The sequence below is a fragment of the Equus przewalskii genome, chromosome 1, assembly GCF_037783145.1.
Source record: "Equus przewalskii isolate Varuska chromosome 1, EquPr2, whole genome shotgun sequence".
Taxonomy (NCBI): Eukaryota; Metazoa; Chordata; class Mammalia; order Perissodactyla; family Equidae; genus Equus; species Equus przewalskii.
The window spans coordinates 140,532,739-140,550,843 of NC_091831.1; the positions used below are offsets into that span (position 1 = coordinate 140,532,739).

At 36.5% G+C, this 18,105-nt stretch overlaps 1 protein-coding gene across 12 annotated transcripts in view; it reads left to right on the forward strand.

Annotated features, from left to right (window-relative positions):
• The window catches only part of ATP8B4 (ATPase phospholipid transporting 8B4 (putative)), a 216,324-nt gene that overhangs the window by 140,916 nt on the left and 57,303 nt on the right, over window positions 1-18,105 (forward strand). For all 12 annotated transcript variants that reach the window (XR_011528524.1, XM_070580607.1, XM_008534847.2 and 9 more), the window contains 3 exons: window positions 649-692; window positions 3,840-4,005; window positions 11,665-11,853. Coding sequence is in view for 11 of the 12 variants with exons in the window: in XM_070580607.1 (XP_070436708.1) it covers window positions 649-692; window positions 3,840-4,005; window positions 11,665-11,853 (399 nt within the window). In the remaining variant the exon portion in view is untranslated. The remainder of the gene's footprint in view (window positions 1-648; window positions 693-3,839; window positions 4,006-11,664; window positions 11,854-18,105) is intronic.

Here is an 18,105-nt window from a genome sequence, read left to right on the forward strand (position 1 = left end):
TATTGTTTACCTTTGGGTGGTGGGATTATTAATAATTTTTATTTTCTACTGTTAAGCGTCCTATATTTTCCAATGTATCTGTAATAAGCACATATCAGATTGACACTAAGAAAAGTTATTTTTAAATATCTGGCATATAACTGGCTATGTTCTCTGCATATAGAAGGCCCTGACGTTGTTTAAAGTTTACATACTAACTTGACCTTGATATTACACAGATGTATCTGGCCTGAACCAAGATAGACAAAGATGTGTTTGCCAAGCTCTAGCACTGATGAGAACTTCTCTGTCTAGGATATAATTTTGGATTCTCCAACAGTGGGGAGAAAGTGAAAGACAAAAATTTACCTCTTGCAAACATTATAGATAATGTAATAAATAAAATTTACAGAAAATCACGATTGCAAGCTTTCTATTTTGTTTTAATGCATACTGCATTTTAGTTCTATCTTGGGGAAACATGTCTCTCTCTATATTAATTGCCATGTCTAGGGTTACAGTTTGAAAACACTCCTAAAAAGTCTACATTTGGACTCATAATACCATCTAGTAGGGGTGCTGTAATAAATAAGTATATTCTTTAAAACTAAATGTCTAAATCTAGTTTCAATTTCATTTATTTTTAATTCTCAATTTTGGTTTTGACAGGTGAAGTGCAGGATGACCTGGGTCAGAAGACAGACATAACTAAGGTGTGGAGGTGATAAAATTTCATTCTTACTTTTAATTTCAAATTGTATGCTTTTTAAAAATGGTGAGTTCCTAGAGGCCTGATTTCCATTGTGACCAGATGAGATACTTAATGCATAACATTAAAAAAATAGATGCATATGGTTCAAGATTTCTCCTCATCTAGGTCCCCCAACTACAGAGTTCCTTTTGTTTTTTATTCTGTTAGAGATATTTATGTATAAGCAATGGAGATATTGCTCCATTTTTTTACGTAGGTAGTAGTATTCTATACATACCGTTCTTCAACTTTCTCAACAATGCTTCTTGGAGATCTTTCTAAATGAGTAAAAAAAAAGAAAAAAGTGTCCCCTTATTCTTTTTAATGGCTGAATAGCATTTTGTTATATTGATGTTCCATAATTTATGTAAGGAGACACTAATGGACATTCAGGATATTTCCAATATTTTGCTAGTAAAAAAAATGCAGCAAAAATAATAAAATGAGCAAAAATAAAATAATGCAGTAAAATTAGTGTACATACATTATTTCACATGGATCTTATACTCTCTAGCAAGTTCCACGTTTAGAAATGGAATTGCTAAGTCAAAAGTTATGTGCATTTGTAATTTGATAAATATTGCAAAATTGCCTTTTTTAGAATTTATACCAATTTACCCTGCCACAAGCGAGGTATAAGAGTGCCGCTCTGCCCTGCCCACACCAACATGATGTTTTATCAAAGTTTTTGATCGTTGACAAGACTATGTGAAAATTGATATGTCAATATGGTTCTAATGTTAATTTCTCCTATTATGAGTGAGGTTGAGCATCTTTTCACAGTTTTAATAGCTTATTGTTTCCTTTTCTGTAAATTTCTAGTTTGTCATTTTTTACCCACTTGTCTATTGGATTATTATTCATCCATGGTTTCCGAGAATAAATGTCACTTGTCATGTTAAACTGTGTTTCCAATGAGCTACTAGATTCTGTTTCCTAATGATTTATTTAGATATGTGTGTTGGTATTTGTAAAACTTTGGTCCTCAATGTTCATTTGGAGAGTAATGTTTGTTTTGCTATGGATGTTATATTTGTTTTAGAAAGAGAGTATTTTCTCCTTATTTGAATACTTTGTGGGACAGTTTATATAACAGAAATGATCTGTGCCTTAATGGTTTCATAAACTGCTACTGTAAAATCATGTGGACTTGGTCCTGTTTGGCGTGGTAACCCTTTCATAATGTTCTTTATTTTCTTTTCTATAGTGGTTATCTGTTTAGAATGCCTATCTCTTCTGAAACGGTTTGGAAAATTTTATTTTCCTAGAATATTATCCAATCCAATAGGATTTTCAGATTTATTTGCAAGGAGTTGAGCAAAGAAGTCTCTTATAATTCCTTTAATTTCCTCTTTATCTGTGGCTATTTCCTTTTATTATCTCTTATTTTTTGTTTTTCTTATTCTTTTCCTGTCTTGATTGTATTAGAAATTTGCCTCTTTCTCCCATAAAAAAGTACATGTTTTGGATTTATTTATTATCTATATTTTTTTTGTGTGTGTTTTAATCAATAAACTCTGCTTTTATCTTTATTAACACCTTCTTTCTTCATTCCTCAGGTTTCTTTTCTTCTTTTCATAACTTCATACTTTAATGCTTAACATTTATTTTTATTTTTTATGCAAATATTTATGGTTATTAATTTTCTTTTAAATACTATTTTAGTTTTATCACATGGATTTTGATGTGTAGTTTATTAAAGTGTCTTTATTTTTGTCATATCAATTTGCATATCCATATTGAACCATGAATTTTTTTAAGGAAGAGTTTTAAACTTTCCAAGTGGTGGGGGATTTTTTTCCCCTAACTTTATTATACTTTTAATAAAAGAATATATTTTTATTAATTTTACTTTTTCAGAGTTTACTGAGGTTTTCTTTTGACTTAATGTGATCAATTGTTAATGTTCCACGGTCCTTAAAAAAGCATATCTAGATTCTGTTTTCAAGGTATGAAATTAGCTAGATGTCATCTAGTTCTACCTTATTAATTATATTATTTAGATCTTCTGTTTCATCGTTTATCTTTTATCTATATTTATCTGTTTGGATTAAAGAGGTTAATTAAAGTGTTCGATAATCTCTCTCTCTAGCTCCTATATAGCCTGAAATCTTTGTTTGATGAGTACTGATGCTACTTTGGGGTGCATTGGTGTTCATAGCGGTTACATTTTTACTATGAATTACACAATTTAACATTAAAAGTGCCCTTCTTTGATTCCTTTAATTCTTCTTGACCCAAATTCAACCGTATTTGATATTAAGATCACGACTCCTGGTTTCTTTTCATTTGTGGTTTGCCCACCTTTTATTTTCACTGTTGAATGAAATGACCTTGTTTCAGGTGTGTCTCTTGTGTACAACATATGATTGGGTTTTGCTTTGCGTTCCGATCTTTTAATAAGTGAGTTCAGGCCATCTACATTGGGCTATATCTTGTCTTAGTTTTATAATATTTTAGGTTATACTTTGTATCATTATAATTTTTAACAATTCTTTCTCTATATGGACTCTTTACTCTGCTGTTGTGAATAATGCTGCAACGAACATGTGAGTGCAAATATCCTTCAAAATCCTGATTTTACTTCTGTCATTGCATCATGCAATATCTCCGGTGAGATCTCAGAAAGTACTCTGTAATCAAACACATTAATATTTTTGCACTGGAAAATATTAATTCATACTAAGGAGACTAAAAGAAGTCTATAATTAGTCACGTATCGTTCCAGGTCAGATTTTGCTGCTAAAATGAGTTCAAGTTGGGTCATGTTTTGCCATCGAGCAGGTTTAGAAAAAACTTTCAGTTTTTGGGGCTTCTTTGTATTTTGGGGTTGCAAAAAAGCATTTGAGGATCTGTACCCCCACTGGATATTTTTCTTCCCCATATGCTTTTGGAAGGTTCGCTGCTTTGGTGCATAGCTCTGAAACGAGAAGGTAAAATTTAACAGTAAAGAGGGAACAGAAAGCCATTTTAGTGCCAGATATTTGAGGCTGAAAAATCATACTAGCACTGAAAATACTTAGAGGAAGTGTTTTTGAATTTTGAATTTTAAGATTATTGTTGGAATGAAGTCTGCAGTTCCTTCGTCGTTGTTGTTGTTGTTCTACAGAAAAAAGAGCCTGTGGATTTCTCAGTCAACTCCCAAGCAGAGAGAACATTTCAGTTCTTTGACCACAATCTGATGGAAGCCATTAAACTGGGTGATCCCAAAGTGCACGAATTCCTTAGGTTACTTGCTCTCTGCCACACTGTAATGTCAGAGGAAAATAGTGCAGGTAAGTGGAAAGTGTGTCTGAGTGGTGAGCCTTGTTTTTTAAATCAGAACTGATATTTTTATTAAAAATGTTTAGAATTGGAAGGATTTTCTAATTAAAAGTACAGCATTGAATAAGGAGTTTACCTCTTACTAGCTTTCTTTATATTTTTTTATATCCCAAATGTTTTCCAAAAAATATGGAGAGACTTAAAGGAAAAGAAAAAGAAAAGAAATAGGAGCAATGGAAACATGAGGGCCCAATTAAAGGGAAGGGCATGAAATACTTCTTATGATTGAGCACCACATTTGACTGTGAGCTTCCTAGCAGCCAGGACAATTAGGGAAATACAGTCAAGTCACTAACCTCTCATTATTAACATGCACGTCTAAGAGATGCAGATGGCCATCAGGCATATGCTTAGAATGAATTTTCCCAGTAATGGGGATAGATTTACACTGATAGTAGAATATTCTTATTTAGTCACTATTAGGAACAAGTTCTCACATTAGTAAGATGGTTGTTTAGAGCTCAGGTTTCATAGAGTAGAACAAAATCAGTTGAGCCACTGTAACATTAAAATGATGAGGCAGGTGGATAACAGTATAATCAATTGGCTTCTTGCTCCAGTCGAGCCCAATCTATTCCCTTTATAAGTTCTATTTATTTCTGTTACCAACTATTGAGTACAAAATACCACCCAAGGAATTTCAACTCAGAAGTGAAATATATTATATATAGACTCTAGACTGTATACGTGTGTGTGTCTCATATATATGTGTGTGTGTATATATATATATAATTTGCATACAGACACTTGAATAAATGTTTTCTATCTCTCTCTCTCTCTATTATTTTTTCCTTTTTTTTCCTTGTTAGGACTGTATTCGAACCATAGTTTTGTCTTTGATAATGCTAGACTATCCCATTCCTCTGGTTTTAATTGCTGCGAGGATTCACATAATTATATTTATGACTTAAACTGATCTTTATACTACTAATGCCAATAATCCTTTATTATATTTTCACCTGAGGTTGTCACCATGCCTTTAAGTAAGTTTCTTTTATCTCTGCCTTTGAGTTTATTTCACTTCCAAAAATCTTTTATTTTATTAGCAATCTTTTTATTTTAATGTCATTATATTTTCTTAGGTCTCTTTGAGGATATTAACTATGCTTAAATTGAAATTTTCTTTTGTTTCCTATATTATGTTTCATTTGACGGAACGGTGTTTTTTGAGGTCTATGTCTGACTTTTGTGCTGTTCTCAAGTGTTCGATGATTTGTGGTTGCCTGTTCTTAGTTGTGTTTGAGAATCCCTGTTTGTCTCTTGGTGAATGTGGATGATTACAATGGCCTGCCTCCCAATATTGTGGCAGAAGCAGAATACAGAGCTCGTCTTCTGGGTGTAGGGTTCCTCCCTCCTCGGATTCAGATGATACCTTGGATCAACTATCTTCCCTTTTCAGATCTAGTGCTGGGAGTCAGTGCCAGAGCCCCCATTTGAGAGAGTTGTTCTTAAGGCCTGGCCTGGAAGGAAACAGCAGAGTCATAGAGTTCCTTTCCCTCTTTTCCTTTCTCTTATCCTTGTGGAATTCTGAAGCCACTTGAGGCTCTTCTCAGCTTTGGTCTCCAGCCTCAGCATTCAAATCTTTGTTTCCTTAAGTGGGCTGTACTCTTTGTGTGGAAGAACATTGTCAAGGTTTTATCCTGGGGACGAGTGTTACCGCAGCCTGTTCAGTCAGCTGACGGGGAGGAGCCCAAGTCGTCCCGAGTGCTGAGTGGAATTCTCCGACTAATTTTGCTAATGATGCCCCAAGACCACGTCTACACTTCCCATTGTTGACTCTGAGTTTGGAGAATCTTTGGGGATTGCTCTTACTTCTGTGTTCATTTTCATTTGTGAATGCTTTGAGCTGGAGTTTTCTCTTTTCTTATTTCTTTACTGATCAAATCTACTTTTTATCTTGCAGCCATTTCTCAAATTTCTAGTTTACTGATGGTTTTCATCTTCTTTCCTAGTATCATTTAAAAAATTTTCATATTGTGATATAGTTAAATCTAATAAAACACACAGATCTTAAGTGTATTTGATGAGTGTTGACAATTGTATACACCCATGTAACCACCACACTGCTCAAGGTATAAATCTTTTCCATCGTTCCAGAAAGATTACTCATGTCCCTTTCCAGTTCACACCCCCAAACCCTCCCAAGCCAACAACTGCCCTGATTTCTATCATCAAAGATGAGTTTTGCTTGTTCTTGTACTTCATATAAATGGAATCATATAATATATATTCTTTTGTGTCTGGCTTCTTTCACACAATGTAATGTTTTTGTCACTCACCCATGTTGTTGTATCAATCAATAGTTCATTCTTTTTTTATTGCATTCTCTTTTTATTGTGCAATAATATTCCGTTGTGTTAATTCCACATTTGTTTTTTTCCAGTCCTCTGTTCCTGCACATTTGGGTTGTTGCCAGCTTTGAGTTATTATGAATAAAGCTTCCATAAACATTTTTATGTCTTTTAAAAAAATTTTAACGAATTTCTTTTTGGTAAATATTAGGAATGGAAATTGCCAGATCATAGTGTAGGTGTGTTTAAGTTTAGAAGAAACTGTCCACCTATTTTCCAAAAATGGTTGTATCATTTTACATTCTTACCATAAACGTATAAGAAAGAGTTCCAGTGCCTTCACCTTCTTACCAACATTTAATATTATCATCCTTAAATTTTACCCATGCTAGTGGATATTGGCTAATATTTCTTCTGCCGTAGAAAGGTATTTTGAAATGAAGAGAGGTAAATGTACGTATCCTTTCAGCTATTTCTGTCTCTTGCTTTGAGATATCAAATTCTAAGTGAAGGATTACATCACTGAGTGAGAGAAAATTACATTTACTCTCCATTTAAAGCTTTAATTATAGGATAGATAGCTTAAATCCATGTGTGTAATAGTACATTAAAAAATATAAACTTTTCTTTTTTTTTTTTTTTTAAAGATTGACACCTGATCTAACAACTGTGGCCAATCTTCTCTTTTTTTCTTCTTCTCCCTAAAGCCCCCTAGTACATAGTTGTATATTCTAATTGTGGGACCTTCTGGTTGCGCTATGTGGGACACCGCCTCAGCATGGCCTGATGAACACTGCTAGGTCCATGCCTGGGATCCAAACCAGCGAAACCCTGGGTTGCTGAAGCGGAGCATGCTAACGTAACCAATCGGCCACAGGGCTGCCGCCCCAAACTTTTCTTATATGAGAGTTAGTTATGGAAAAGAACAGAACCTAAATCTAGCAAACTTAAAATTATATAATTTATAGTTGAGGGTGTTGCTTTTATTTTAAGTGTGTGCTGTTTGTTTCATGGAGAAGTCATTGGGGGAAGTTGATATTTTCATTCCCTTTGTCAGGATGAAATTTCGGAAGCAGGAAAGTGGGCAGTACAAGTGCTTCAGTAGGATTTTTTTTTCCTGTTTTAGTTGGTGGCAATTAAAGAGGTAAAACTTTGGAGTTTTTTTTCTTATTGCCTTATTATATCACTCCTTTAAAACTTGTTGAGGCATGCTTTATGGCCTGGTATGTATTCAGTTTCCATAAATGTTTCATGTGTGCTTGAAATGAATGTGCGTTCTGTCGTTATTGGGTACTGGGCTCTAGACATATCCATTAAATAATGTTTGTTAATTGTTTTGTTCAATCTTCTACCTCAATGGATTGTTTTGACTACTTGATTTCTCAATTAACGAGAGTACATTAAAGCCACCGACTGTAATAGTGCATTTGTCTATTTCTAGTTGTGGTTTTGCCAGTGTTTGCTTTATGGTCATGTTATTAGTTAGATACTAGTTTAGACTTATGTCTTCTTTAAATTAAAACTTCTATTAATATTTGTTGATCTTCTTTATCTCTAGTAATATTTTTGCCTTCAAGTTTATTCTGTCTCATGGTAATATAGTTATAGATGTTTTCCTTTTGTTAGTTTTGCATCGTTCAGCTTTTCCCACTCTTTCCTGCCAATCTATCTTTTTCTTTTCTTTATGTTTTAGATCATCTCTTGTAAATGGCATCTACAATTGTTGATATATTTAGATTTATTTCTACCATTTTACTTTGTATTTGGCCCATCTTTTGTCTCTTAGCCTTTATTTTATTGTCTTCTTACGAATTGAGTTCATTTTTACTTCTGCTGCTTTGAAGATAATATACCCTTATTTGGATTCTTTTAGTGGTTAGCCTAGAAATTTTAGCATAATTAACTTATTAAAGCCTAGGCCTTCTTTTGAACAACACAAAGACCTTAGAATCCTTCAATGCTAATCAATTTGTCCTGACTTATATAGTACCCTCGTCATGTATTTTCTTTTTTAATCCCACAGGATATTATTTTTATAGTCAATGATTGCTTAGATTTATCCATAAACTTACTAGTGTCCATGCTCTTTAATGCTTGTCCCGTCTCTGAGCTTCTGTTGACCTAAAGTGTATTTTTTAGAATTTCCTTTAGGGAGAGGCTGCAAGTAGTAAACTCTCAAAAACTTTGTTTGAAAACAACTTTATTTCATCCTTATTCTTGAATGATGCTTTGCTGTGTGTAGAAATTTAAGGTGACAGTTTTCCTCTTAGCACATTGAAGATATTCCACTGTATTCTGGCTGCTATTTCTATTCCTGTGTAGTTAGCTGTCAAATTGTGGTTTGAAGATAATCAGTCTTTTCTCCCTGGCTACTTTTAAGATTTCTTCTTTCATGTTCTTAGTATAGATGTGAATTTTTAAAAGATTTATGTTGCTTGGGATTCACTGAGATTCTTGAATCTATGGAATGTCGTCTTTTATCACTTCTGGAGTTTCCTCAGCCATATATTTCTTCAAGTGTTGCCTCTGATTAATTTTCCCTCTCATATTAGATCTTTAATGTTAGATATTTTCACTCTATTCTCTATGTCTTTTAACAATTCTATTGTTTTTCCATTTCTTTGTCTCTCTCAGATATATTCTGGAATTTTCTCCATTGTTTTCCAGTGCATAGTTCTTTCTCGAGTAGTATCCAATCTGTGGTTTTTGATTTTTAATTTCCACAAAGTTTTTAATTCTTTTTCAAATATGCTTAATTTCATACCTCTCTTTTATGTCTTGAAATTCATTAAATGTTTATATGTGCTATTTCTGATAATTCCAATATCTAAAGTTTTTGCAGATCTTATTCTTTCTGTTCTTTCTGTTGGTTCTAATTGTGTCTTGTTTATTGTGATTTTAGTGATTTTCCACTGTGAGATGACCTTTTTATTTGGAACTTAATTTGTAGAAATTCCTTGGGTCCTGAGATGAAGGCTTGTTTCTCCAGCAAAGATTTGCATTTGCTTCAGTCAGAGTTCAAATGCAGAAACATATTAAACTAAATGTTCAGCTTGATTTTTTTCAAGTCACCCAGATATTGTGAATTTAGGATGTAGATATGCATGGGAGTCAGTCTTTGATTATACATTTTCAGCAGAGATTTTTCTTTTTCTTCCCATTTATGGATAGAAAGTTTTCCTTACAGACACTCTTAAATGGGGCACTGATTTCCAATTTACCCTTATTCTGAGAGAGTAGCCTTTTGGGAGCCTGGGTTTAAGAGGTGGTCTCCTGTTAGATTTCTCATGCTGGGCTATGTCCTCTCCAACCGAAGACCTGAGAAGCTGGAAACCAATGATCAAGTTTTCCTAGTTCAGAAAATGCCCTCAAGACAAAAGCTGGCTATAGTGGTTCCTTTAGTCCATTTGTATTCTTTTTCTCAGTCTTTGACCTGAACAGTTCTTGCTTTCTTGCCAGTTCATGGATGCATTCAAAAATATTAAAATGTTTTATACAGAATCTGTAGTTGTTTGTAGCAGGGGAATTTGAGCCTAGCACCCAGTTCAATATGTTGCCGGAAGTGGAAGTTATTATATCATTTCACAAGTAAATCAAGTAATTGCTTTAATTGTTTTCCTTTTTCAAATTTCAAAAATTAATGTATGCCTATTGTATCAAGTGAAACCATATAATACAAACATTTATAAGGGCAAAGCTATGGGGGCAGACCCCGTGGCCGAGTGGTTAAGTTTGCGCCATCTGCTTCGGCGACTCAGGGTTTCGTGGGTTTGGATCCTTGGTGTGGACATGGCACCACTCATCAGGCCACACTGAAGCGGTGTCCCCCATAGCACAGCTAGAAGGACCTACAACTAGAATATACAACTATGTACTGGGGGGCATTGGGGTGAAGAAGAAGAAACAAAACAAGAAAGAAGAAGATTGGCAACAGATGTTAGCTCAGGTGCCAATCTTCCAAAAAAAAAAAAAAAGCAAAGCTAACAATTTCTTCCCTGATCTCCTCTAATCCCACCCCTCCAGGGGGTAACCAATGGTAAAATTTGGTGTGCATTCACCCTTTCCGTTTGCTTATGTATATATGAATATATGCAGATATGTAGGTGGTTTGTTTGTTTTTAATGAAGAGAAATCATAGTACATTCATTAACATGCGAATTGTTGTCTTAATTTATCTTGGAAATCAGTATGAATCAGTAAATATCGATCCTGCTTTGCTTACTTTTTCTAATGTATTTTTACATACAAAGATGATATAATTTTATATAGAAGGGCTTGCTTTATACAGATGAGCTGTTTTTTATTTGTTTGTTTGTTTGTTTTGGTGAGGAAGATTGGCCCTGAGCTAATGTCTGTTACCAATCTTCCTCTTTTTGCTTGAGGAAGATTGTCCCTGAGCTAACATCTGTGCCAGTCTTCCTCCAATTTGTATGTGGGATGCTACCACAGCATGGCTTGATGAGTGGTATATAGGTCCGTGCCCAAGATCTGAACCCATGACCCCAGGCCGCCAAAGCAGAGTGCACAAACCCAACCATTGTGCCACGGGGCCAGCCCCAGGGGTGGGCTGTTTTTTAAAGTGTATTTTTATGAACTTTTTTGCTTACTTTTACTAGTGATTCTCAAATTTTCTCTCCCCTCCCCTCCTACCCTAACTCCAACACATATACAATATCAGGTACCAAGAATTAACATCCTGGTTTGATTCCTTACATTTCAAGGGATTTCTTATATGTGTTCTCCTAAATGGCCATTAGTGGCAGACTGAAGTGGAATTTGGAACATCTTCTCCATCAGTCTGGCTGTGTGATCTTGCAAAAATCATAGAACGTCTTCAGTCATAGGGTTTGCCAGTAGAAAATGGGAATCCTCAAGTCTTGCCATGAGGATTACGTGAGTTAATATATATTAAGTGTTTTAGTTTTTGAAACTTTCATGGTACATCTCTAGTCACTGAAAATACAGAAATATGGTCTCTGACCTAAGAAACTTTCAGCATAATGGAGAGGCCGCCTCAGGAATGAGTATTTTCCTTAAGATGACCTCCAGTGGTGGTATGCATGGTGTCCTATGATATCCCATGGGACAGGCACCTGGTCCAGGTGGTTAGTGAGTAGAAAAGGTCTGATTTCTAGAGCTGACACACGAGTTAGCTGTTATAGAATGAGTTCGAGTTGGTATTGGCATTCTATGGATGTTAGTTATTAATAAATTTAATTTTATTTAGTATTAATACAGTATTAATACATTTTTTTCTTTTCCCTTTTTCTTTAATACACTTTTTTGGTTGTTTAATGCACTTGTTTCTTTTCCTTTTAGGACAGCTGATTTACCAAGTTCAGTCACCTGACGAAGGGGCTCTAGTGACTGCTGCAAGGAATTTTGGGTTCACTTTCAAGTCTCGGACCCCAGAGACGATAACAATAGAAGAACTAGGAACGCTGGTTACTTATCAATTGCTTGCCTTTTTGGATTTCAACAATATCAGAAAAAGGATGTCTGTCATAGGTACGGTTGGTAGCTGAGATTATTTTTGATCTTTGGATAGTACAATGGTTATATTGCTGCCTCTCAGGGATGATCTCACTCTTGGTTATGTGCTGAGAGATGTGATATGTTTGTAAATTTATGAACTTCTGTCATCCTCAACTTAGCCTCAACATTGAAGTAATAAGTATAACTAACATTTAACAAGTGCTTGTTATTTGTCCAGCACTGTTCTAAATTCCCTACTTGAATTAACTGATTTAGTTGTCACAACAACCCTATACGTAAGTACCATTATTTTTATGACCATTTTAAAGATGAAACTGAGACACAGAGAAGTTGAGTAACTTTCCCAAGGTCACAGAGCTTGAAAAGGAATAGCTGGGATTCAAACCTAGCAAGTCTGACTGCAACGCCCGCTCACTTAATCACTACACAGTGCTGGCTGAGGATGAGTTCCTGAATTACTTGGTGCGTGCTGGTTGTTGATATTGCTGTTTTGCGAACATCATCATCGGCCTTCTTGTTATTACTCATTTCCTCTGTTTACCTGCATTGCTGGAGATGACCACCTACTATTGTATTTAGCACCACAACAAATCCATGCTTTCCTAACTCTGTGCTCACCCTCAGTTCTTCAGTGTCTCTCTCATTCTTATTTTGCTCCTTTTCCCAGTCCTTATAACAGATGTTCTAAACCTTTGCCCTTTCCTCAAGTCCTCAACCCGGCCATGATCTCCTTTGCTCTTACAAGCTAAATTCATCTCTTATTTCTCCAAAAAAATGGAGTTGCTGCACGTCATCGACTTACTCTTTTCCCCTCTTCCTCCTTCATCCCCAGGCTGTAGTTTGCTCGTTCTTTTTCCTGCCTTAGAGAATAATGGCTCTTGTTCCTTTTCAAAGCTGAAGGTTCTGCCTGGTTCCGTTCCTTTTCCTTCCTTCCTTGCTCTCTTTTCCCTTGCTTGTGCCTTGGATTTCTTCTTTATCACTGGCTTCTCCCTTCAGCCCACAGCTCTATTATCATCCTGTTTCCTTAAAGATATTGTTCGTGTTCTGACCTGCACTGATTTTGCCGCCCCATTTTCTTCTTTCTGTCACAGCTTCATCTCTCAAGGTCAGTTTTTGCTCCTCTCCATTCTTTCCTCTTTCAGCCCATTAGGGTCAGTCTTCCACTTCTACCTCTTAAGAAGGAATGCATTCTCAGAAGTTTCCAGTCACCTCGTAACTGCCCAATGCAATGGCCTTCCTTATCTATCTATCATCCATCTTTTTAAACTTAATGATATTTGAGACTGTTGACCTTCTCTTACCACTCTTCTTTTGGCCTCTGTGACCTCACTGGCTCCTGGTTCTCCTCTTGTCCTGTTTTCTTTCTTAAGCTCCTTTGCTGACCACTCTCCATCCCACTGTTCAGTGTTGGTGTCCTTTTCTCTTCTCACTTCTCGTGCTTTTCTTGGATAATCTTTACCTCTCCCATGATGGTAGCTATTGCCTGTGTTCTGTACTTTCCTATATAGCTCTTCAGCTTTAGTCTCTCTCTGAGATCCACAAACATTCTCAGCCTTCTCCTGGATTCTGCACTGGGTTGTACTGTGGTTACCTCAAATTTTACATCTCTAAAATGGAACTTTCTTTCTCACAGCTATTGCTGTTTGTATAGTCCTCATTAAAATTCTTAACACTTACCTTGAACTGAACACTTTACAATGAATTATTTCATTAAATTCTTGCAATAGTGTACTACTCCCCATTTAGGAGATGAGGAAATTAAAGCTCAAAGATATTTTAAGTAACTTACCCAAGATTGTCACAACTTGTTACACAGCTGGTAGGATGCAAAGGAAATATTTGAACCCACGTTTGTTTTTCTCCAAAGTCTAGCCTCTTAACCCCTATTATAGCTCACTTCCTTTTGACACCTCCATCTCCTTTATGCCCCTAGGCTAGTGATTCTCAAACTTTAGCTCCCATTAGAACCACCAGGAGGGCTTGTTAAAATACAGATTGCTGGGCCTCAGACCCAGAGTTTCTGATTCAGTAGGTTTGGGTGAGACCTAAAAATTTGCACATCTTGGGGCTGGCCCCGTGGCCGAGTGGTTAAGTTCGCGCGCTCCGCTGCAGGCGGCCCAGTGTTTCATTGGTTCGAATCATGGGTGCGGACATGGCAATGCTCATCAAACCACGCTGAGGCAGCGTCCCACATGCCACAACTAGGAGGACTCACAACGAAGAATATACAACTATGTACTAGGGGGCTTTGGGGAGAAAAACGAAAAAAAAAATCTTTAAAAAAAAAAAAATTTGCACATCTTACAAGCCCCCAGATGATGCTGATGCTGATGCTGCTGGTCAAGGGACCACAGTTTGGGGACCACTTCCCTAGACTAATAGATCCTCAAATACCAGTCATTATTTTCCCCAGAGATGTTCGGGGCATTTCTCAAATCTGTCTCCTTCTCTGCTGCTGTCTTTGTTCAGACCTCAACGTCTCTTGCCTTGCCTGCAGGATCCTCAGATGTTGCCCTGTTTCTAAGTCTTTCCTCCTCAAGGCGACAGAGCAATCATTCTTAAAATAGCCTACAAAAACCCTTTTTGTTGTAAAAAATTTCTGTCCTCTTCTCTTAATTCCAGTACCACTGATTTAGTTAAGGCGCTCATCACTGCTTGCTTATATTATTGCAATATCTTCAAGACTGTTCCCCCTTAAAATAATCCTCTGTGCTGACACCAGGGTATTCTTTCTGAAACATTGGCCTGATTTTGCTATCATCTATTTTAAAAACCTTGGTGGCTTTCCAGAACTTAAAGGATAAAGTCCTTAGCATGACATCCAAGATTGTTTGCAATCTGACCTCAATCTACTTTTTTTCCACTTCCCAAAACTTTGTGCTCCAGCCTCACTGGACCTCACCATTCCTGGCACGCATTTTGCACTTTTTCACTCTTTGCAGGTACTATTTCCTTTATCTAGAACTCTTCTCTTTGCCACTTCTCTTCTTGGAAAACTCTTACGCATCTAGTAATGTCCAATTCAAATATCACCCGTTCTCTCAATTCTTTTCCTACTCTCTAATAACCACATTCTCCTTTGTTCCCCAGAGCACCTTGCTCATATCACCAGTCTGCCACCAGTCCCATGATACTCATGACTTTCCCAGTTGTTAGAGTGTGTGCTATCTGAATCAGGTGCTATGCTTTAGTCTCCTTAAACTGCCCGGGGCCAAGCCCAGAGTTTGGCACACAGTAGGTTTGCTATAAATGTTTGTTAAATAAAATTTAACCCAACAGTTTGTAACTTATGAATATCGTAATCATAGTATTAAATCAGTTTCTACTGTGGAAAACATGTATGTGTACGTAATGGTAGGTTTATGGTCTCTAACTACTGGAAATTAGCTCTGGGAGATTGTTCTCAGCAGGTAAAACCCAAACATCATCGGAGGAAGTTTATTTTAAATTTTTTGACAACACGCTGTAGGCAGTCATCATCAGTGTTGCTGATGAGCTCACGTGCTACGCTAGCTGTTGGCCTAATGCTGTATCAGCAGGAGCTATCTTCTATTTTCTGCTTCAGGGGAGGTGTTATTTATGTTGGGTTGGCCCAGAACTGACTTCTCTTTGCTCTGAGGGTGTTGGCAAAAACCTGAGATTGCTACACAGGGAAATGTTTGGCTTTTCCCCAGCATCAGTCACCATTACAGGCTGTGGAGAAACTGCAGCTTAACCACAAACATCAGATGTTTGCCTTAATGGATCCCATATGAAGAAAGGTGATGTTCCACCACAGAAAGCATGGAGGCTAGTGGGCTTTATTTTGCTTTTGTTTGGTTTTTAATCAGGAGGAATTTGAAAGAGGGACTCCTCTAGGGTAGAACAGTTTCTGTTTGATAACAAGGCAGAAAAACAGTGCTAGTCTCATGATTGCCACATGGCTTGGCCTCTGGGGACAACACCCTGCCTGATGTGAAGGCTCAGACATTTGCTGCTGCTGCTGCTGCTGCTGCTGCTGTTTCCTCTTCTCCTCCTCCTCCTCCTTTTCCTTCTCCTCCTTCCATTTTTTTGGCTTTCCTTGAATCATAAATATATAGTTCAATATCAGTTGTACTTTCATTCTGGGGCAAGAGCCCTGATATAATTCAGAGGTATCTAAATAAAAATAGACTTCTATAAAAAATTTTGTCAGAGGGTATGGAATCTACTCCAGGATAAACATACCAATCTCATTATATAGTTTTGGAAAGACCAATTCTACTAATTATGTTAGTAAAAATACAGAGATAAAAATCAAAGATAGTTATTAATAGAGGCAAGTGGCAGATAATCATTAAAGAATAAATGACAATAGCTGCTTTGAAGGCCCTAATAAGATCTTTAGGTAAGGGTTGCTCGACTCTAAAGTTTTTAAAGATTACCAAAGTACAAATCACACTGACATATCACAGGCGTTTCTCTGTGTGACCTGTGAACAGCTACCCAACTGAGATATGGCAAAGTCGAATTATTCATCACCCTTCACAGTGTTGCTGTTGCATTTACTCTTACAATATAAACCTGGAAACCATTTCTGACTTCTTTCTTTCCTTTATGTACACAAACAAAGCTGCCACGTTGAATGAATTTGGCATAATTATAATTCAACTTAATTTAGCAAATATTTATTAAGTGCCTACCATGTTTCAGGGACTTGAAGCTAAGGGAGAATGTGGAACTGAAAAGCGTTCTGTGTAGTTGCATCCAGGAGAAGATGGTGAAGCAGGGGAGGAAATAGGCTGGAAGGGAGCAGATCTTCATGATCCCTGTTTCCGCCGTGTTAAGGAGTCCGCCCTTGATCTAAGGGCAGAGGGAAGCTAGTGCAGGATTCTAAGCAGTAGTGTGAAGATGACTCTGGCTGGATTACAGAAGAGTTAGGAGGAAAGCAGGACTGGAATGGATAAAACCATTTAGATTAATGTGATAAACCAGGCAAGAAAGAAGATGGCAGAGAGAAATTTATGGCTTTGATTGGATGTGTGGGTGGTGGAGGGGGTGGAGCTTTGAGTGATGGCCTGATATCTGATTTGGGAGACTGAGTGGATAGTGAAGCTCGTTATTAAGACTGGGGTCATAGGAGGAGTAGCTAGTTATGGGGGAAGATAATGTGTCCAGTTTGAGTTGGATGTGCCTGGGCACATCCAAAAGGAGATATCCAATTGGTAGTTGGATGTACAGGCCAGAAGGAAGCACTGGAGATAGATTTGGGCAGGAGACACACATTTGAAAGGAGTCGTCCTGTTGATGGAACCTGAAGCCATAGAGAAAAATGTGACTGCCCATGGAAAGTGTGAAGGATGGGAGGAGAAGTAGATCCTGGGTAAATCTCTGAAGAGCACCAATATTAAAGGACAGGCAAAGGGAGAAGATTCCATAGCTAGAATAAAAATCTATGACCTTCGTCCACACTCTGCCCACATGTTTTCTTGACCATTGAAAAATGTTATGTTCTTTTAAGTTTATTTTAAAAGGCTAATGTCTGAAATGCCTAAGATTTTATTAACCTTGATATTTCCTTGCAGCAATGACTAGAAGCCTTGAATGAAAAGATGTATGAAACCTGCTGAGCTGCTAACTAAAATTTTATTGAGTAAAATGAAGCAGGATTCCATGAAATTGGATTTGTATAAACTCAAATTTAAAGGTGCTGGGTTAGGAGAAGGCATCAGAATGGAAAATCTTTATTGAATTAGAAAATTATAGAGCTGGAAAGGACCTTAGAAGTTAAATTGTTTAAACCTGTCCTTTTCACAGGTAGAAACTGAGATGGTAAGGGATTTGCACAAATCACAATGGGTCTATGATGTCCCTAGAGCAGTGGTTCTCAATGTGTGGTCTGGAGAACCCTAGGAAGACTTAAGAGTTCTTCAGAGGATTCATAAGGACAAAAATATTTTCATAATAATACTTATGTTATTTGTGTTTTTCATTCTTCTTCTAAGTATACTGTGGAGTTTTACAAAAGCCACATGATGTTGATATCACAACAATTGAATGCAGAAGCAGATATGGGAATCCAACTGTCTTCTATTAAGCCAGACATTAAAGAGACTTGTAATCATGTATAAAAGTGCCACGCTCCAAGCTAAATTTTTTCATTTGGGAAAATATAGTTATTTTTCATAGAAATGTTATTTATGTTAATATGTAATATGTTTATTATATGTTAATATAATATGTTAATTATAGTGTATGTTACTATGTTAATATATAATATGTTTATTATAATAATTATTCTTATAG